Source organism: Rhipicephalus microplus, chromosome X (assembly GCF_043290135.1).
Source record: "Rhipicephalus microplus isolate Deutch F79 chromosome X, USDA_Rmic, whole genome shotgun sequence".
NCBI classification, from domain to species: domain Eukaryota; kingdom Metazoa; phylum Arthropoda; class Arachnida; order Ixodida; family Ixodidae; genus Rhipicephalus; species Rhipicephalus microplus.
Genome location: NC_134710.1, coordinates 286,916,981 through 286,939,504, shown reverse-complemented (window position 1 = coordinate 286,939,504; position 22,524 = coordinate 286,916,981). Strand labels below are relative to the sequence as shown.

The 22,524-nt window shown below is 48.5% G+C and overlaps 1 protein-coding gene across 2 annotated transcripts; it reads right to left on the bottom strand.

The window, feature by feature from the left end:
• Positions 1-10,208: 10,208 nt before the first annotated feature.
• On the bottom strand, positions 10,209-13,047 carry LOC142776153 (uncharacterized). 2 transcript variants are annotated; one of them, XM_075879272.1, is made up of 2 exons: positions 11,570-13,047; positions 10,209-11,125 (listed from the first exon to the last, which is right to left on the bottom strand). In XM_075879272.1, the coding sequence occupies exons 1-2, from the start codon at positions 12,989-12,991 to the stop codon at positions 10,817-10,819; spliced, it is 1,731 nt and encodes a 576-aa protein (XP_075735387.1). In that variant the 5' UTR covers positions 12,992-13,047; the 3' UTR covers positions 10,209-10,816. The 2 variants fall into 2 exon arrangements, with proteins under 2 accessions (XP_075735387.1, XP_075735388.1); XM_075879273.1 differs by having other exon boundaries at positions 11,699-13,047.
• Positions 13,048-22,524: the final 9,477 nt, after the last annotated feature.

Below are 22,524 nucleotides of genomic sequence, written 5' to 3'. Positions count from 1 at the left end.
AACATAGCAAGCGCACTTTTATTGCGCCGTTTGTAAAAGTTGCACAAAAAAAAAACTCCCAAGCATTTCCCCGAGGGTGAACATGGTTAAGTGCGAATACACGGTGTGATGCTATGAGGGGTATTTAATAATTCGCACTATTATATTTATTAGTCACACTATGGTGCCTTTATGGTGTAATGGTTCCTGAAAATCGCAATTTGATCAGACGGGGGAGTTTACGTTAACTCACTGGCGAATGCCAACGGATTTTAACTTTACTCCCCCTCACGACCCGCTCTCGACGGGAGACTGAGAGAGAAGGGTGCGCGCGCAGCTGCAGCGAGCGAGGAGAGCGGAGGAGCGAGCGGAGGGGGAGGGGGGGGGGGGGTATAAGGCGCGTTGTCGCGCTGCGGCCCGCCAAGTCCTCTTTCTTTTAAAGAAAGAGAGAAGACTGCGGACGCCGCCGACGGCGGAGGATGGTTTGGGGTCGCTTATAAAGTGTATTCACACTTAAAAGTAATTCAGAAACGCGGTGGTGTAGTTAATTTTCCGATTCATTAATTTGCAGACAGCGTCAGTCGAACTGTTCAGGCGATCTGGTGTTTGTCTTCCTGTTGAGTTCACGCTCCCCTGAAGATGTGCTGTTGGAGCGTAGAATCTGCGCGTGTCCTGACTGAGAAACGACACCTGCAAGAATTTTTGTGCATAGATAATAGGAAAAAGCATAATTATATTTGTCCTCGTGTCGCATAGGAACCTGACACTCTTATACGTACTCTCATATAATATAAGGATCAGCGAGTAATAAACTGCTGTTGGAAGTTAGCGATGTCTCAAATGTGCATTCTTTTGTCCGTGGATCCTTATCCGGCGCTACCACCAATTATGACGATACTTAATTTTTTTAATTTTTAAAACACCTATTTTTATTATTTTTCTCGGTAAAGCACCCCCCTCCATCCAAATTTTTTGGGGTGTGGTACTGCGTTTATGGTCCCCTCCCCCTGGCTTTGGGCCTGCCCAACACGTATCACATATGTATCAGGAAAAAAAATCCAGTCTGGAATTTCCTCCAGATGAATTCCTGCGTTTTGGTCAACCACTTGTGCTCAGGGGCGGATAAGGCCTCCATTTACTCCTACACTACTGATAGTCACAAACTATGGTTTGTAATTATCAGTTGTGTAAGGATACCAGCCCATCTCTCGTGAATTCATTGCAGGCGTCATCGACAGGCAAATCTACAGGTATCGATTACGGACAGTGTAAAGCCCAACATATGGACGTGGCTTGGATCTCTTCGGAAACCGCCTGTGAAAGGACCTCGTATAAATACGTCGCCTCGAAGAAAAGGTTGGCTCTAGCTCTTATTCGTCAACTTCGAATTCCGTACGGCTACGCTGGCTGTAAAAAGACGGGCGCCATGCCGCGCGTACCGTGTTGTTGCACGTGACCGCGAAGCCGTTAAGAACGCTGTGAAAAAGTCTCGCCGCGCGACGGAATATCCCGTGCTCTCAGAACGGGCGAGTAGCACTGATAGTGATACCTGTCTTTAAAAATTATAGTCTTTCTTGAAGACCTTCGACGCAAAAAGTTTGGTCTGTCTGTCTGTGTGTACATTTGTCTGTTTGTCCGCTCTTAACGGTACCCTTAACGGCACCAAAGTGGCCAAACCATACTCCAAACGGCCGACCCCATCCGCAGCGCCCACCAATGTTGCTCAAAATTCAGCGCTCATATTTGTGCGATAGTCAATTAAAAAGCAATTATTGCGCATATCTGAGGCACCATAACAACACGTCAATATTCTGTATGTGTCTCTCTTACTATAAAAGGCATACATAAGTAATTTTAAGGACTGTAGCATTTATCACGCTGCACTGACAGTGCAACGCGATGCTCAAAAGGACAAGCGTCCCCAACATTTTGCTAAGACGACACGATGGTGGCACTTACCCGTCCCCTGGCGTTCTACACCATATCACCTCCGAGACGGGCGCGCACGCCACACACTTTGTTTTCCAATATAACTGCCAGATAGCGCTCATGTTTTACATGTGATGTGACTTGAAGCGCTAGTTCACCTACGCTGTCCGCTCGAGACACTCTAACGCAGCGCCTACAGAATACCATTCAGCGATTTTCTTGCGCACAAGATCAAATAAAAGTTTTGTTCACTCTCTCCAGACGCAAGACTATCGTCTTTCGGTGACATTTGCAGTGTAACACGCAGATACGGGGCCAATGTTTTTGTCTGCCAACTGCACCAGTGCTCATTGTTTAAAAGCACCATGTATTTTTGGTCACTTTGGGGTACCGTTTTTTTCTGAGTAAAAGTTATATTCACGTAATTAATATACCATTTTATTCCGAATTTTCTGCTCCTTCAAGTGAAGCGGATATAATAAAATAAGAATAATATTATAACTTTTGTCAATTTTTTTATCACGAGAACCTAACTTTTGAGGTTTGTGGCATCTACGAAAGTAGTATCACAGAAACTGTTGACTACTTAACTTCAATTCTGCTTCAGCAGCTGCATGCACTTACGCAGAATACAAAAAAAAATTATCATCTGGTTAGCTTGGAGTACATAGGAAATAATGGAACCTAACAAATAAAAAACACGGTTTTGAGATAATAGAGTTTAAAGTTGGAAAACGACTGAAAAGCGGTTACACTAGCTGTCACAAACACCATTAAACTACTTTATTTAGTAGTTACAAGCTTGGTAATGACTGTACAAGTCAATTTTTCACTTTGGGGTCTCTTGTAATGCTTGTCTTGCTTCTTTAGTGAGATGTCATGCACATCTATCTACAATGTATCGTCGAGGGTGGTCAACATTTTCTAGAAAATTGACTAGTTTGGACAGGTGTCAATCCCAACTATTTCAGGATTTTGGCTCATGTGACACTATCAAATAAATGCAAGGATAACATTAATAAAGATGCCGCAATTCTTAACTCTGAACGTAAGCAAAGACAGCAAAGACTACGACTCAATTCCAATAAACGCTGCACTCAGTGCACCGGGTCTTTCTCGTGTTCTATTCAGTCTAATTGTATCACAAATAATAGTAATGTCCATTAGGGCATATACCCATTGTCACCATGCACGACATTTGCCTCGAAGGACGCTGAAAAGGCTGAGAGGTTTGACAGTGAAGAGATTGCTGCATGGTTGACCGTTCCGAGCCTGAGTACTTCACTGGACTCAGTACACCTCAGTGCGTCCCGTTAGCAGGAGAACTGTACGGGCTGCCGCGAAATTTACACTTGCTGAAGACCTCCTTTACCACCAGCGTCTAAGCTTATCGACGAGCGCAACAAACACAAGGTGTAATGAAGCTAGAAGCTGACAATGTTCGAACGATGTGCTCCGAAGACGAAGTGTGGATATAACGGTGCACAGTGTCTTCGGATATCTTTAGAAGCTACCTGACAATTTTCTCTACGCAGCTCACTCTAAAAGCATTTTGACTCTTGCACGTGAAGTTCCTTTAAGGAAAATAGGCCGTGAACACAGAGCGCATATGAGGGGCCTGTGCTAAGGTGCGTTTTCACTACTTGCTTTTGGAAAAACTGGTTGTGAGTGCACAAATTTAGGGCCCTACTTAAATTGCAAAGAAAGCAAAAATAGATTTTTTTTTCAAATTTTGACCACCTGTTCTCTTAAAACGCACGAAAAGACTGTCTCAAAAGAAAGACTATAAACACGGGACGACGATTCGGATTCATTGTACTTTCAAGCAATGAGTCCGAACCACCTCTTTCAACTAGATTTCAACCGCGCACCTCTAATAAGGGACTTTTGAAATAGAAAAAGGAAGAAATGAGCGCAGTTTTGTTACTGCCTCTCTCAATGGAGGGCACCTCCACAGTTCTGCGCAGGGGTTGGCGGTAAGGATAGATTCGAGATAGAAAAAGGATAGGGATGAATAAAGGTATAGATATACAGAGAGGAGCAGCTAGGGTTGCGCTGAGGAATGTAAACACCCCATGTGGAGCAGCTGGTGTCCGGTCACTGTGGCGTCCTCGTCGCTCCTGATTGGTCGTTCATCTCGCGGCAGGTGTCATTTGCCGCAGAAGTGTTTTGAACCATTTCGCGCAGCTGTCTCGGAACTTCATAATTTCTGCCGTTTTGATTACAGAGGGTTCGTTCCAGCACTATCACTACATTACTATAGAACCATATTCCGCCGCTAACTGCGTGTCCCAGGAGACGGGCGGGGGTACGAAGTCGCGCCATATGGCTGGCACGTGCCATCATGGACGCAGCTTCTGAATGTACTCGTTCTCCACGATGACGGCTTTGATGACAAAAAGTGTCGTCTATGTGAAAACAACGCAGCAGGAACGTCTCCGTGTGTGAAATAACGCAAGAGTATGCATGTGATGTTTTGATGACATTATTGCAGCATCGAAAACGACTCGTACCCACATGCTGGTGATCCAACTCTGCACTTTCAGGGACGTCAGTGGAAGTCATCTATAGGACAGGCTGTTGAAGTTTTAAATATATATATATATATATATATATATATATATATATATATATATATATATATATATATATATATATATATATATATATGGTACGAGCATTCCAAGTTTGAGAAATACTACGGTGGACCATTAACCATACAAAGCACTTTTTTTTATATGGGAAGAAGACGAAGTTTTTCCTGAGTGGAACGCTGGTTTCAGTCTCTGTTATTTTTTCTCGTTTTCTTTGGTGCTTGTGGAAGATGCCGCTCTTCTGCCTGCGGAAATGGACGTAGAATCACCAGGGCCTCCACCCATACGTTCCGCGTCGTCTGTGGCCACTCTAAGAAAGCGCTCCGGCCACCCAAGTGACGTCGACAGTGAGGACACGCTGATATACTCTACGGCCAGTGATGAGAGCTCCGATGAAAGTGACTTTGTGCCCGGGGCAAGACACAAGGCGAAGAGAGGGCTGCTTACGACATCTCCCTTCCAAAGTAAGGCCACCACGAATATTCAAGAGCCACCGGTTCACACTATTTTGTTTGTCCCGCTGAATGCCGCTGACAGCATGAACCGACTTAATCGCCAGGTCACGTCTATGTCACTTGAGGCACTCGTTCCGGGACAAATAACAGACGTGAGAATCAATGGCCGCAAGAACGTTCTGGCGATAGACGTTACGCAACGTACTGCTCTCGACGTATTGACCAAGGTGAATGTGGTGGGGAACATCAACGTACGTTCCTTCATACCAGATGGCAAGGACTCTAGGGCAGGCGTTATCTACGACGTCCACACTTCTATACGCGATATTGATTTTCCCACTCTAATCAAACCAGTGACGGAAGCTATTATAATCTTGCAAGCCCGCCGTCTCGGGAACTCACGATGCATGAAACTAGTTTTCAAGGGTGACAGCCTCCCAACTCAAGTAAGAGTTGGTCATTTTCGACACACAGTACGGCCGTTCGTGCCGAAACCTCTTCAGTGTCGGAAGTGCTGTAAAATAGGACACGTGAGTGCTGTTTGCACAAGTTCTGCTGTGTGCTCCCGATGCTCGGAGTCACACAACACGGAAGCCTGCCAGGCAGAACATCGCAAATGCGGCAATTGCCAAGGTCCTCACGAGGCATCATCAAAGCAGTGCCCAAATGTGAAGAAGGAGATGCAAGTGCTGAGGCAGATGGCCAGAGACGGTTCCACCCACAGGGAGGCTGCTGCCAAAGTGCGACGCCGGCGTTCGCGCCATAGGAAAACTCCTAGGACATCCTCTGCCAAGGCCAGGGATACACCGCTACCCCAATCACGCACTCACCACCACAAGCATCAACAAGTGCCAACAACAAGCATCCTCAGAAAGACGCAAGAAACATTGACCCTGACGCGTGGCCAACGCTGCCGTCAGTGACACCGGCAGCAGAGCCGCAGCATCGCCCGCTGAAAGTTACTTCAGAGCGAGTAAGTCATGAAAGTCAAGATAACGAAATAATAGACGTGAATAAGACCCTCATGAAGGCAATTCGACTGCTCCTGAATAATATTCAGACTCCGGCTGCCTACAGCGCTCTTCAAATATTGGACGCTTTGAATCCGGTGCTATCAAATCTAGAGAAGCACCATGGCTCTTTCTCTGCAGCCCTTCCGTAAACAAGTGAAAGAGGCATAAATTTTCCAATGGAATGCCCGAGGTCTTAAACCCCACATTTCGGATTTTCGACCATATGTTTTCAAGAATCAGTTTCCAATTATCGTAATTTGTGAACCACGTCTTCACAATGCTATACGACTTTCTAAATACGAGGCTTTCAGATCTGCAATCCGTAACGAAACCAGTAAGGTCATTGTTTACATCAGGTGCGAACTCACATATATTGAGCATCCAGTAACACCGGACGACCGCAACCAATACGTGTGCCTGACAGTTAAGCGTAAGAACGTGAACTTCACGCTAGTGGCAGTATATATTTCGCCTTCAGGCCGCTTCGACCCAGCAAGATTAAGCGCCATTATATCAGCGACACCTGGGCCATGGATTATTACCAGTGATTTTAACGCTCATCACCCTCTATGAGGAAACCAGAAGATGGACCGTCGTGGAAGAAATGTGTCCTCCTTTGCATCTGACCACCAACTATATTATTTAAATGACGGCACTCCCACGTTTTTACGGGGTCTGACATATAATAGCTGTCTCGACCTAACTTTTGTGTCAAGTAGCTTAAGTACCAAGGTGCAGTGGTTTGCGGACAATGAAACGCATGGCAGTGACCACATCCCCACTTATATAAAGATCAAGGGGCTAAGCAAGTCGCAAATCACGCCCGCTTCACGGATAGGCTGGTCAAAGTACAGATCATCCACAGAGAAGAGATGCGAGAGAAACCAAGAAGGTTCTCTTGAAAGCCTAGAAGGTATAATGAAGGCCGCTATCCAAGAGGCAACGTTTAATTGTGGACCTTTGCCAGATTTTTGCAAATATGAGGTGGAGTTGGAGCGACTTCACGCAATCTGTCGTCGCGCCGAATGACGTTATAGGCGCACGAAATCCATCTGTGACTTGAGGGAAGCGAGACGTCTACAAAAGAAGATTCAACGTCGAATCCATGCACTACAGTCGCTACGATGGATGTCACTATGCGAGTCACTCGATCCCCACAAACCTCTTTCGCAAATATGGAGAATAACCCACGGCCTACGAACATTGTCACAACAGCATCGTCCGTTCAAATGCCTTGCTCTCCACCAAAGCCGGCGTGATATCGATGTAGTGGAAGACTTCTGTGCCAGGGTTGCAAACAAGGGGTCCGGGAACAACATGAGTAACCTACGAAACGCGCCGGTGCCCAGAGACACTCGGCTGGACAATATGTTTTCTCTAGAGGAGCTTCGGGCAGCATTGGCAGCATGCAAGCGCTCGTCACCGCCTGGACCCGATGGAGTCACTTACATGGCCCTTGCTAACCTAGGACAAACTGCTCGGCGTGCCCTTCTAGCTGTATACAATGACTCGTGGAGCAACAGTTTGGTTCCTCCTTCGTAGAAGTGCAGCCGCCTTGTGCCCCTGCTCAAACCAGGCAAATCGCCTCTGGACATGGCCTCCTATCGCCCCATCGCGCTTGCCAGCTGTTTTGGAAAGGTGATGGAGAGAATGGTGCTGACTTGCCTGGGGTGGTACTTGGAACATAACAATATATACCCCGATGCTTTGACCGGCTTTCGACGTGGACGGTCTTTCATAGACAATGTTGTTGATCTTGTCACGTCTGTACAACAGCAGAAAAGCCTAAAGAGATTATCAGCGGCACTTTTCTTGGATATTAAGGCTGCATACGACAATGTGCTACATGAAACCATCCTGGACGCCTTGGGCAGCATTGGATTGGGAGGCCGCGTTTACCAATGGATCTACAGCTATTTGAAGGGCAGAACCTTCTTCGTTCAGACAGAAGATGGCGCAACAAGGCAACATCATACTTATCGCGGCGTACCTCAAGGTGGGGTCCTAAGCCCCATACTTGTCAATCTTGCGCTCATCAACCTCGTTGACGTCTTGCCACACTCCGTACATCTGTCGATATACGCGGACGACATCTGCATCTGGGCATCAGGGGTCACGCGTCTAAACGTACGAGCCAGGCTTCAGACAGCGGCTACACTGACGTCAAACTACCTTCAAGGACGAGGACTGGAGCTGTCATCTGAGAAATGCTCACTGGTTGCGGTTACGCGCAAGACAATGGCGACATACCGCATCAGAATTAATGGACACACGATCAGCTATAAAAAAACTCACCGTTTCCTGGGAGTAATAATAGATCGTGATTTGTCTTGGAGCCCGCATATCGCTTACATGAAGAAGAAACTGACCATGATCACCCACGTCCTAAGGTTTCTTGCGGGAAAATCATGGGGTGCATCGGTACGAGCCATGCTTCAACTGTATGCTGCACTTTTTCTTGGCTTCATGCGCTACAGCCTACCTGTGCTTGGCAAGGCCCGCATAACAAACGTACACGTCCTCCAGTCATTACAAGCTCAAGCACTGAGAATATGCCTCGGGCTGCCGGGATGCGCATCCTCAGCAGCGGCTGTCGCAATCGCTCATGAACATCCTATCACAACCTACATTCGTGTCGATGCTTTAAGAACGCACATAAGACATGCCAACCGGATTCAATCGCATCACCTCGCCTCCCTTCCAACTTCCAGGCCACGCTCTGCGTTCTGCTCTATTATTGCCCAACATCGCACGGTGATTCCCACGAACTTCGCGTACGCAGCAAGACCGTCGTTACCATTGTGGTGTCTACATCCACTGGAAGCCTTGATAACCATCCCCGGAATGCAAAAGAAGAAAAATTTGTCAAATTTGGCCCTAAAACAAACAACATTACTGTTTCTGCAAGAGAAACACAGTGGACGCATTCACATTTACACGGATGGGTCGGTCACTTCAACAAGTTCAACAGGCGCAGTGGTAATTCCGGAGAAATCTATCACGATAAAGTTCAGGACCTCGCATCTGACATCATCCACGGCGGCAGAACTCGCCACGTGCCGTTCTGGAGTTCCTAGTGGAAAAACCGCAACAGACATGGTCAATGTTTTCCGACTCCAAAGCAGCTCTCCAGGGCATTGCCTCGCCATATCGTCATGGACCAAACGAACAGCTAATTGCTGAAATACGACTGCTTCATCACCGGGCTATAGAGAAACAACATGGCATAGCGTATCAAGGAATACCAGGCCACTGCAGCATTGATGGAAACGACCGTGCAGATGAAGCAGCCCGAACTGCTCATGATGATGCCCCTTGTGTAGCTATACCATTATCAAGAACGGACGCCGCTGCAAGGCTTCGATCACTTGTACGAGAACCGACACTCGCTCAGTGGAATTCACCGGCATTCAGCAACGTCCGCCTTCATAATTTGGACCCACACCTACAGCTCCGTCTTCCATCAGGAATAACCAGAGCAGAGGGGACACTTTTGTGCCGTCTGTGGATTGGGGTGGCCTTTACGAATGCTTATTCGTTTCGAATAGGAATGGCCAGCAGCCCGACATGTGACAACTATGGCTGCGCAGAGACTTTCTCCCATCTTCTCTGCGAGTGTCCTCGCTTCAGCGTGCCAAGAAAAGAACTGTCGAAAGCTTTAGATAGAATAGACAATCGCCAATTGTCGGAAGAAAGGGTATTGGGACACTGGCCGAGACCGTCCTCTGCACGCAAGGCATTGAGAGCGTTGTTGCGCTTTCTGCGGGCAAGTGGTCTTAGAGACAGACTGTAAACAGCGTCGTGGATCGTCTGATGACCTTCTCTCTCCTTCATTTTTTTACAACGTCTCTTTTCTCTCATCCTTTCTCCCCCTTAGCCCCTTCCCCAGTACAGGGTAGCCAGCCGGTCTGAGAACCTGCTAACCTCCCTGTCCTTCCTCATTTATTCCTCCACCTCATTTTTAATATTGCGTAAAGATTCAAAAGCCGGGTACTAACTGAAGAACATATACTAATATGTCCTATAATGGGTCATTTTTTTGCCGCGCCAGATGTCATTCATTCGAACATCTTGTGAAGCCCTATTGCCCCGATAGCAGGCTTTAGGAGACGCTCTATTTCCATCGCCTGGGCTATCTCTGTGTTGCGAGAGTATATATATCGCAGTGTTCACACCACCAGATAGTAATGGCAACGTTGTTGCGACGGCAAGAACACTGCAGCAGCCAAAACATCAAATAAAAATAAAACTATTTATTGCAGGAATTAGTGCCCAGCAAAGTCCATGTAGCACTCGAAGTACAGTGGTAGTGGCGATTCAGGTAATACTTCAGGCTATAATTCAGGCTATACCACGGGTACAATGCGTCGGCTGTTTAGACGCCATTCCGGGAACATTGCAGCATAATCTATGGTGTTCGCTTATGTTGAACAACGCATGCTCCGTTCCTGGCGCATAGAACATAAGTATCATCGAAAATATCAGTTTTGCGATGCGTCAAAGCACTGCCGGCACTGATCGATGACACGCTTGACATTATTAGCCGACGAAACCGCGTCAATTAAAAAACAACTATACGCGTGACTAAAAGCAGATACACACATAGATGCGATTGCCGATCATAAGCATGCCTCGTTTCCATGCAGATGCAATTGGATACGAGCCTGGCCAAATTTACCGATGTGTTATGGGTGCAATCTCGTTTTAAGATACCAGGTGACTATAGATAACAGACGTTCACGAAATGATGTGGTTGATATGAAATAATTGTTGGGAGTACACGCATTACGATACACGTGCAGTGCGCCAGCATCACACAAGAAATGCGGACGTCATAGACCTTAAGCTAAAGGTTTGGCTGCACGTCATGGTACAACGGCTTGGCGAGTCCTATGAAAGTAGCCCTCGAACAGGACAGGAAGCAGGGGCCGTCCAGCACAAAGTAGTCTTGGTTGCTTTCGGGGGCGGGTGCCCTCATCCACGTCATGCGCTTGTCGGTGTCATCGGGTCTCTCCAAGTAGTGTATGTGCACGCATAGCAGGCGAGGCAGGCCAGCCTGCAGTGCGCGCACGAATTTGAGTACCGCGTCTTCTGGAGTGGGCGTCTTCGAGGTAAGGTACATGTACTGGAGGCTGTCGATGCTGCGAAGGCCATCCTGCAATTGAAGAACGCACAGACTCATGTGAAATAAGCGTCTCGAGGGGTGTACAGCACCGAATGTTACAGAGAATTGAAGCTGGTACGTGTCCTTTTTGAATAGCACTGTAACACAGTAGAAGTTAAGATTTTATAAGGGACGCGCGGTCAGAATAAGCACAATCGCCGATTATTCCTTAGCAAAACAGCGCTGGCAATCGTTTTAGGCTATGGCGTCAGAAGGCACCATCTCTGACAAAATGTATTGCTATCTGAAGCAAGGAAGCAACTACGAAGAGAAATGAGAATGAAACCGGAACGGTTCTGAAGAGTCTTGCTTCAATTTATATGCGACAGTCACTTTCGCGATTCTATAGTGTACCCGAATACCATAACCACTAGAGAACCGTGATGGGTCCAGAACAGAATTGAAATGCATATGTTACGAGGCAAAGCAACTAACCAGCAAAGACATGTCGCCAAACTGCAGGTGGTCGTGATGAATAACGAGGGACTTCGGCACGCTTCTGTTAATTAGCGCTTGGGTCAAGCTAAAGCAGTGGGGCCGCGAGGAAGAGTTGAAGAGCCTCACGGTAGCTGTCGGGGAGCAGCTCTCGATGAACCACGATAGCCATTCTATGTCGTGTACACCAGTCAAGGTCAGTCTATGAAGCCCAGAGCGAAACAAGGGGCTCCAGCCCTCGTCCCGCGTTCCACCAGTGTCGTGGCTGAACCGAGTCAAACAGCTGGCACACTTCACGACTCCACTGCTGCCCCTTCCCTCAATGCGCACATCGAGGTCCTTGAATTCCGGGCAGCTCTGTGCCAAACGGCGCAGGGCCGAAGGGCGTCGGACTCCGCAGAGCGACGCCGCGAGTGATTGAAGGTGCTGCAGTGACCCGTGCTGAAGGAGTTCTCCGATGTCGAGGCCTTCTCCGAAATGGAACGAGATGACGTTAAGCTCGACTATGTACTTGAGCACCGCGGAGAAAAAGTTGCTGAGATTGTCGCGGTACGTGCCACCTGCAGTTGGATGGAAGACGCTAGAAGGATCCGGCGACAGAAGCAGCAGGCAGAGTTGGCGCACGTGTCCCCAGTTGCATTCGAGACCAGCCAGGTGAATCAATTCCTTAGTGATGCCTTCTTCGGCGCATTCGACAGCGGTCAGGATCACCTTTTCAGGCAAAATTTGAGGCGGCTGACCCCATATTGCATTACCGGCGGCCAGGTCGCACAGCCGAACACAACTAAACGAGTCTGTCGACTTTGTGTAACTGACGTTGGCGCAGACATTGGCGCAGCCCATGAGGTCCGACGGCGTCCTGGGCTCACGCTTCACGTACTCCGACAGCTCAGATGTGAACGTGAAGGTTTCCACGCACACGTCATTTGCGAAAACAGCATTGTGGCACGGCAGAAGAACATTACATAAAGTTCCCCACAATAGGTGAACATGTAGGCTGTGCAGATAAGGGCAGTAACGCAGAAGCGTCGCAAGAAGGTTGATGTTGTGGTCGCCAGCCACTTCAACGTACATGCGACGAAGGCCGTAAGCCTTTGGGTCATTGCCGTACTGCGCCGCAGCGTGGACTATGTCACGAAACTGCAATTCTGTGTCCTTCTCAGAATTGAGTGAAACCTCGACTTCGACTAGAAAGCGAAGCTGCCACATCAAAACGAGGATGTCTGTCGCCTCGAAGGAGCAGCCCAGGCACCGCAGAAACTGGAGACAGCTGCATTCGGCGATGAGCGGGAGCAGCTGCTTGGAGTTGAGACGAATGCAATTGGTGAGGTCTAATTCACTTACTGCCATGGGCCCGTCGCCACGGTGTAAATACCGCACCAAGCTGTCCACAGTTTCGCTTGCATGCATACGTACGATCATTTCGGTAGCTGGTCTAGCAACGCTTCGCACTCGTTGCGAGAGCTGGTGATAACCGAGCCTACCAAACATGCTGTAACAGGTTATGGTCAGTGGACATGATATATATGCATATATGTACACACGCGAGCTGAAAGTGTGACGTCACGAACGTGCAGTGGCGCAGTAGTCACATTGTGACATACAAAAAAAAAGAACTTCGCTGTCGCTGTTCACGGAAGGCTCCCTGGGCGCCGCCATAATCGCTGCGGTGTCGTAAATAGGCGTGACCCCTAAAAAAACGTACTGCTGAGGCAGTGACTTCAGCCATTGCAGAGGCACCTCTGTACCATAGTCCGAAAGAAGTTGTTTTTTTTTGTTGTTGTTGGTAGATGCATTTCATTCCGTTTGTCCCATATATACCGTTCGTCTCATATAGGACTTTCCACGGCTCAGAAGAATATCGTAGACGACACCTTCCGCACAACGGCTGAAAGCTTTCGCGTCCTTTTTTTTTGACCCCCTTCGAAAATCAGTACAATGCAACTTACCAACAATGAGAAAAGAATGAATCAAGCGCATTCAAGTACGGCCACTCGAGAGTAGTCAAGAACGCTTATAACGTCTCCTAATATTCACGTGCATGACGAGTTGCTCCACGTATATAGCGATAACCAAGCGTTTCCCTTTCGGCATTGACTGATGTCTCTTCTCCGCGACAGCACGTCTTCTCTAGCCGATCGAACCACACTCTCATTTCTGCGTTATAACGTCTTCACTCACTGACCAGCACATTAAAGAACCCCAGGTGGTCGAAATTTCCGGAGCCCTCCACTACGGCGTCTCTCATCATCATATATGGTGGCTTTAAGACGTTAAACCCCACAATGAATCAATCAATGATCAATCACTCACTGGCCACTGCTTCCGCGCGCTTTTAAGTGTCAGACTCTGTCCAGGTGGCCCTGAAAAAAATGCCATCAGCCCACTCATCGCAGCTCCAGCGATAATTGGGTAGTACAAAGAGCTGTCCGCAAGCGAATGTGCATAGGCCACCATAGGCCAATGGCGTAGCTACGTCACGGCACACGGAGCCCTTGCACTCCCCCACCTCCTATGATTTTTTTTTTGTGGGGGGGGGGGGGGGGGGTGCATGGCATACATAGCGCCCATTTGACTGCTTGGCCTCCGCTTCAGATCAAAGAGGTAGCCCCCCCACCCCTTAATCCCACTACACCCCTTCAAAAAAAAAAATGTCTGCCTATGCCTCTGCTTTGCTATGTCGTGGTTTTCGCCGACGTCCGACACAGTGCAGTGCAGTAGAAATAGAATGCATTTATACTGAGTCATTATGATTTGTGTGATGTTTTGTTCGCGTCTGATTGACTTCCTTTCCTCCTTTTGTACACAGCTCTCCCAATACGAGCTCGTCTGAGTTTCCATTTGCATGCATGAAGCACAGCCTCGGGGTCATGCTACAAGGCATTTACATCCAAGCGAAGGAGGCTGACGACGCCTCGAAGAAACGTCCTGAACATGGCTACACTGGCCGCGAATAACGTACGGCAGCGAATAAATTTTAGCCGGCCCTGCGTTCTCACGTGTTTCACACTTCAGTTTCGGTGATTGCGCCCAACGCACCTTTTCAATTTTTCCGATTGCCTGTGTTGGCTTAAAATAAATGGCCGGCGCAAAAAAAGAAAAAAACTGCTCAACTTACTATCACGCAGCGGCACACACAGAGGACGCGCGGGTATGGAGCGGAGTGCCGAGTTTCTCGGCACTGGATACCACCTTCGGGGAAGCAGCCAACAGTTGATGCGCGCTTTCCCTGGCTCCGTCCTTGCCCTTGTCATCCTATAGGCAACAATAGTCTTCCAATCATAGTCTTGGTCTGACGATGCCACAGCTATAGTCATAATCAAATTATTCACTACAGATCTACCCACAAAAGCCGCTAATCACCCAATACTAATGTCTTTAGCGATTTAGAACGGTTCCCGAGCGCTGTTACGGTTCTCTTCCGCCATTACGGCACAGAAACGAACGAGCGTAACTAATGGATGCAATAGAATTGATTCCTTTGAGTTGAGAAGCATGGTTCTGCCTCTTGATCGTTTCTTCATTTAGTTATAAGTGACTTACGGGCCCTTACGAGAGATGTACATTAGCATATACTCATCGCAAAATCGTCCCGCCTGGAGCGGACACCCTTCGAGATTTTCCATTTGGCTGCGTACAAATCCTGGGAGAGAGAGAGAGAGAGTAAACTTTTATTTTGAGCAAGCGCACTCTGCGCTAAATGTGGGCGGCCTCCTTATTCCCGGTCGCCGCGGGCCTTCGTCATCTGACGCGCCTGTTTCGCCGATTCTTCAGGTTTGCAATGGGTCTGATAGCTTGGCCTCCCACTGCTCTTCGGTTAGTGTAGTGGTTCCAGGGTTTTGTCTGCATACACATACCATATGTGATAGGGTGTCCGGGACATCATAGCACTTCCATATGTACGAGTATTCAGTTGGTGAGATGTGGTGGAGTAGCGGATACCGTGAACGTAGGTGTTAGTTTGCAGCTTCCTGCAGGTTAATGAGCCTTCAAGACGCACGTGTGCGATGCCACGTGGGGTTGACCATTTCAGACTATATATGGGAGGTTGCGGTGTGCGAGATGTTTGTCGCACGTGTCTTCATTCTGCCTGCAGTTGCTCACTCGGAACGTTTCACTTCGCGACTCGAAGAAACGATAATTCGCTGAGAAGCTATGCAGCTTATCAAGCCCAAAGCGAGATACGCCAGCGATATGGCGTACAAATGTAGTACAGGCGTCCATTTGGCAGTCATATTTCGGTACAAGCACGATGAGAAGCTTCTTCCGCGATGTCACGTGTAATATATCTTTTTGAAGAAACGTACGGCTCTAAGTACCGCGAAAAAACAGCCCTTAACAATATTACACTGTGGAAGAAAACGCTTCGTGAAATGGATTAGGTACGTAGAAAGCGAGTGTCCAGCCAGGCCGCGGCCACTCCGGTGGCAGCACTGGTCACTCCAGAAGCACAGCGAGACAGGTGGAGGAGAAATAAACATTCTAATCAAACAGAAACTGAGGTACCCGTGGGTAGAGCCCTTGTTCCGGGGAGCCAGTGTCTCGAGCGGCTCGCTCTATACCTGTTCCAACGTTGGCAGCCATATATAGCTATATACAGCACCTGAGAAGCTATAGCTTCCCATGTGCGGTATATAGCTATATACAGCTATTCCCAGGTGCGCCTCACCCGGCAGCATCTGGGAAGCTAGCTTCCCATGTGCCGCCGGCTGAGGCGCACCTCGATCCCACGACTGTTTAATATCAGATTTAGAGCGAGTACTGTGTCCCGCAGGTCGCGGGATCGAATCCCGGCTGCGGCGGCTGCATTTTCGATGGAGGCGGAAATGTTGTAGACCCATGTACTCAGATTTGGGTACACGTTAAAGAACCCCAGGTGTTCGAAATTTCCAGAGCCCTCCACTATGGCGTATCTCATAAGCGTATGGCAGTTTTCGAATGTGTAATACCATATATCCAGAGCAAATACTGTTAGCTGTGCTGCTGTTTTTGTCATCGTTCCTGTAATGTGGGAACTATTTTCTTAAGCTCACGCACACTTTTACAACGTGCGAGCCAGCCAATCGAGATGCGTTGTTCTTTAGCGTTCCTTCTGATTACAAAAGAAAAATTCATAGAAGAAAGCGTACTGGCAGCTTTCCCAGGAGAAGCATCCACGAAACGTGTACTCTTGTTCGTCTCCATCCCATTGTGCTCACGTGGTATAGGCACCATGCAGATGAGACTCGTGGAAACAGCGCCGTCTTTTTTTTTTTTCTTTCGCGCGCATCCACGCAGCATTCGCACGCCCATCTCCGTTTCGTTGCTTTGTCGGCGATGCCCTAGCGCGGCGGTTGGTGCCGGCAGCTCGTTCGCCGCCGACATCCGAGCCAGAAGCCAAACCGCAGGCCCGCGTATGGTTGTCGTTGCGCTGGGAAACCAGCTCGACGAGGTTTCTCAGAAGCGTAAACATATCTGAGCGAGCGGAAGCCATGCCGCCGCTGTCGCGTCGGTGATGAAAGAGTGCGGCGACAACGCGCAGATCGGCAGTCTAAGAACATGAACCTCTCGTCACGGCCTGCGGCGCATCTGCAGCCGGCACCGCATTCTCTCATACCGCCGAGCCTGAGTCGTAAATGATGTCATACTCAGAACAGCATGACCACCCTCTATTGTCAGACAGCGTGGTAGCATGCAATACCACTGCATCCTCGCGCACTCATTCCACACACTTCTTTGGACACTGCATTGTACTTGTTCACAGTGGACGCTGCTTACTCGCGCATGCGCAGTTTACGTCGATTTAGTAGTTGACTCATTTCGTCTCTTTCTATATTCTTTAACAGGCCATGCCCCAGGAACGGGGGCAGTACCCCCCAAATTTCTGTGCATCTGCGGACCAGAATTTCTGTCGTTTCTAGGGAGCAGACATGACCTGCCCCGTACGTCAACTTGTTATGGTGCTCAACTGCTGACACAAAGATCGCGTAGTCGAATCCCAACCACATTTTCCGCGCAGGCGAAAATTATTTTGAGCCAAGTGTACTTGAAGGGGTTTTGACCCAAAATTATGTGGGCGAGAAAGCCTGTTGGACCTATTCCTGTGAACATGCGTATATGACCTGCAAAATATCAAGAGGGAATATAGCTTGGAAGGCATTTTACATGAATTTAGAAGTTTGAATGCGCGATCATGCCTCGCAGAATTGACACCCTTAGATACGGAGAACCCCCCCCCCCCCTACTTCTCTCACGTAATCACCATGCAGGCAATGTAAGTTATGGCGTCATAGCTACCTTTTTTTTTTGTTCTGCCACGTTTGCTCCAGCAGCAGGGTTGCCACTGACTTTCGAGGAAAATTTGCCAAACGAGAAGTGAAAAGTCTCCAGAAGTCGTCATTCTTCTTCAAATTCCGTTAAAAAAAAGTCGTCACTCTACATATGCGTGGGGTGCCTATAGCATTAACAATTACTAATTATGTATAGCCCGTGCAGTACTATCAGCATCAAATGAAACGTGAACAGCGGAGTGCGTAGCACAAGCCTTATCAATGGCATATGTAGTGCGCGCCATCCAGCAGTCATCGATATATATAGACAGGGCCGCACATCCGGTGTGGACGCACTGCGCGATACCCCTATAGTGCAATACTTCTGCTTCTGTTCCAATTCTGCTATTTGAAAGGAAAAAAAATCAGAAGTGAAACTACTTCAGCCGAAGGCGAGTATTGCAGCACGGTTCGTCAAAAGCAACAGTGCTATCAACGCCAAACGAATCACAAATAGTGTCAGGCGTAGAGCAGCCTGTAACCAAATGATTCGAGATAGATGCACTCGTGCCGTTTCACGCTCTGGCGCCAAAATCATGCTTTCGATCGACAAACCTATATCGGGGGCAGTCGCGATGGTCGCCGGCATGCGTATGCCGACTGCTTTAGATCGTTTAAATTGTGGCGCTTGTTCTTTACTGCAGCACTGCAGCGCTTTCGCCGTCTGGGCATGATACAAGAAAGGATGAATCTGACTAACTATTATCATGACTATTTAGATTAACTGATGTCTCAAGTCGCGATAGCGAATCCATCTAAATATAATTACATTTGGAAACGAAGGTGCACCTAGGCTGAAACGCATATCACAATAAAGAAACGAACTAAAAGAACTAGTCTACTTGCAACATTGTTTTATTCCAGATGGTAACATAAATGTGCAAAAAATGAGCATCGTGTTCATGAATGCTCCTCAGCGAGACTTCACCGAGGAGAAGGCGCGAACGTTTCCAAGAGAAAAATTATTTGCCCCTTAAGTTGAATTCTTACTCCCCGACAACGCGAAGGAATTTCTCTTACACACATTCAACGAAGCATGGAACAGCGGCTGTCTTCCAAGCTCTTGGACATCATCTCTAATTTGCATGATACCGAAGCCGGGCAAACCTCCATCTCTCTCTAACATTCGCCCTATCTCTTTGACGTCATGCGTTGGCAAGACTCTTGAGCGAATGGCCTTGACTCGACTGTCTGATTTTATTGAGGCGAAAGAGTTTTTCCCTTTTTCTCTTATTGGCTTCCGACGCCACGTTTGTGCGCAGGACATGTTCCTTGTTGTTCAGCATACTTTTCTTTCACCTTCTCGTAGTCAGATCCATGCGCTTGTAACCGTCGATGTACGGAAGGCATTCGATGGCGTGAATCATGACCACATACTCGCTCAGCTCCCCTCCCTTTCATGTGGCTCCCGCATCTATTCTTACATCCGATCATTTCTTTCCAATCGAGTTGCTCGCTTTAGTGTCGATACTCATTTGTCTAACCCACACTCCCTCACCCGCGGCACTCCTCAAGGTGCCGTACTATCTCCTACTCTATTTAATATGGCTACGGCCCCCCTTGCCTCCCAACTGTCCCAAATACCTGACCTACACCATATTTTTTATGCAGACGACATCACTCTCTGGTGTACGTCTGGATGTCCCAGCCACGTGCAGGATATTTTGCAACGTGGCCTGGACCTTATCGCTTCCTTTCTCGCTACTGCTGGCCTGTCTCCTGCACCGGAGAAATGTGAACTACTTTTGCTAAACCGGTCTGCGTACCAGCGCTCCCACAATACCCTCATCTCCCTACATCTTTCTAGCTCTATCATCCCAACTGTTCAGCAATGCAAACTTCTTGGCTTCCCTTTGCACGCGACAAAGAACGCGCAGGCCCTACATCACGTTGTGAGGACTTGCCACTCGGTGACCCACCTCCTGCGACGCGGTGTCACTCGGCAGTCGGGGCTCCACGAGGCTCATGCGTGCCGGGTTGCACATGCGCTCGCCCTTAACAAGTTCTTGTACTTTGTACCCTACGTTCATTTCACCGAAACGCAACTCAACACACTCGAAAGAGCTCTATTAGGCCTCTACAAGGCAGCTCTAAACCTCCCTCTCACTACCTCTACCACTAAGCTCTTTGCCACAGGCCTCTTCCATCCATTACGTTCTCTTATTTCTCTGCACCACGACTCTCAGATTGCCCGTCTTTCTCTCACTCGTCAAGGCCAATGGCTATTAGCCCAAGCCGGTATCCCTCACATTCCCATTTCCATTCCCACCTTGCCTTCTGCCGCTAGCACTGCTGCTTCTAACCTTCGCATCCTTCCCGTCCCATCCAATATGTCTCCCGTTCTTCACGCCGGCCGGCGTCATGTGGCAGCACAGCATCATTCTCCTCTTCTCTCTACACAGGGAGTTGCCTACACGGATGCCTCATACATGGCTCCTCGGGGCTCGTGTGGCTACGTTATCTACCATCCACACCTTTCGGCACCTGACACGCACACCAGCGGGTCATACTTACACCCGCCAAATGTACTTTCGCTCGAGGTCCTTTCCATGGTCCACGCCATGCAGTCATTTTCCTCCCTCCCTTCTCTCCCCGAGTACACGATTTACTCCGAATCTCACGCCGCCATCCGTCACATACAGAACAACACGTTGCCCCCTGCTCTTAAACAGGAGGTCGAGCAAGCGGCCCCTGCTCTTCAACCCTCCACTGTCTTCCTCCGCTGGGTTCCTGGGCATTCGGGTATTAACGGCAATGAGCTAGCTCATCAGCTTGCCCACGATATATTGCACCGGGCACCGTTCATTCCCTGGCCCACACCTTCGGAAGACAGTGAGAGCTCCGCGAATAACGATGGGTAGATCTCCTTGCGTCATACTATCAAGGAGGTATATCTCCAGCTCCGGCTCGACAAGCGTCTTTACCCTCCCCCTCATACATCACTCACTGCGCTCGAGGCTCGAACTCTACGGCACATCCAAATGAACTGCCTGATAACCCCCTCTCGCCTTTTCCTTTATAAATATAGGTCTAACCCCTGCTGTCCTAATTGTCCCTCCCCAAACGCTGACCTGTCACACTGCCTGTTTTAGTGCCCAACTGCTCAGCAATCCAGCTATTACCCTCTCCCATCCCTTTCCATCACCTCCTGGCTCGACTGGATCGGTGCCGAAGGGGAAGAAGAACGGCGTCGACTGATCGCAGGCGGTCGAAATGCTCGGCCTGTAAATTTGGCTGAATAAAAGTCTATTACTACTACTACTACTACTACTACTTGGTGAATTCTCCTCCAGCTGCCACAACGGTGCCCATTCTTCCGGGAAGACAGTCCAAGAGCCGTGTCGCAAGAGCACATGCCCGTAGACGCTCCCATTCCACTTTTATGGCCGCCCACAGCGCATCTTGAGAGCCGCGCCGAATTGGGTACCGCGAGAGTGCCTTCTTCATCGCGCCCCACACATTCTCACATTTGTTCATGTCGGCGCCTTGTGGAGGCCACTCCAACAGCATCACTCCCAGCTGTTCCAGCAAGCGTGCTGTTGATTTGGTCCTGTCGACGGGGCTGTTGAAAAAGTACAACCCGTCAGAGAATGGTCCGTCGAGAGCATAGGGCACCACGACTCCTTCGATCAAATCGCAGTATGTCGCAGCGTTGAACCTGTCCTCTATGTGAACTATAGTGGTCCAAGGCCTTCCTTGGGCAACGCACCCCACACGCTGACGGAGCAGCGACTGCTTCTTGCTACGTGCTGGAGGTTCCGGGCCTCAAATCTGCAGAAGGAATGTAAACCATTATTTCAAGCCTTTCTGCCACTCTTGTCATTATCAAATATTGCGAAAATAGCTGGCTTAATAATAGCGCCCTGAAAAATATACCAAATCAATCATTTTACCAAAACGCATACTCGTTTCGGATTCACGATAACAACAAACTATACGTATTGAAATCACTCAAAAAACAAGACAGCCGACTTACTAAATTGAAAGAATATCCGGCATAGCGTTGTCAGTTCTCCGAATTCTCTGACGCTGGTCCCGGTGAGTGGAGAACGTTGTCTCGTCGGTCAATATTACACACCGCCAGTCTTCCACAGTCCATGGTGCGTGTTCTTGGGCATACACAATCTTGCTAGCTTATTTATCTCTGAAAGTGCAGGCTTTTGGTTTGGCCCACGGCTCCGCAGGCCTTTTTCATGCAGTCGACGTCTGATGGTTGACATGCTGGCCGAGAGGTTCAAGCTGTCCTTGATCTCTCGAGCTGTGATGAAAGAAGCCTCCTTTGCAGCTTGTACAATGAGAAGGTCCTTCGCATTGGTAAAGTGAAACAATATGCGCTGTCTTTTCCAAAGAAACGCTCGGCATTTTCAGTTAAAGTGAAGCCTTTTTGGGTACGTCTCTGAAAGAAGGGTGCAGATAAAGCAGCGCTGGCGAACGAGATACGACAATCGTTTGAAAATTTACCACAAACCGATTAGATTTATTTATTTATTTCTATCGTCCCTAGACACCGATTACACTGCGACGCTGAAGTGAAAGCAAGGAATGGCGAGTGATATGATCAAAAGCGCTTGGCACGCCCACGATGGCCACCATTGCAACGATACAAAAACTAGAGCAGAAATGAAAATAACGCACTATAGAGGGATC

What these genes read in the sequence shown, in the direction of transcription:
- LOC142776153 (XM_075879272.1), bottom strand. Translation starts at nt 12,991, where the DNA reads ATGATCGTACGTATGCATGCAAGCGAAACTGTGGACAGCTTGGTGCGG. An exon ending in TTGGCGACATGTCTTTGCTG is followed by an intron (nt 11,126 to 11,569) that starts GTTAGTTGCTTT and finishes CTTCAATTGCAG; the next exon opens with GATGGCCTTCGCAGCATCGA.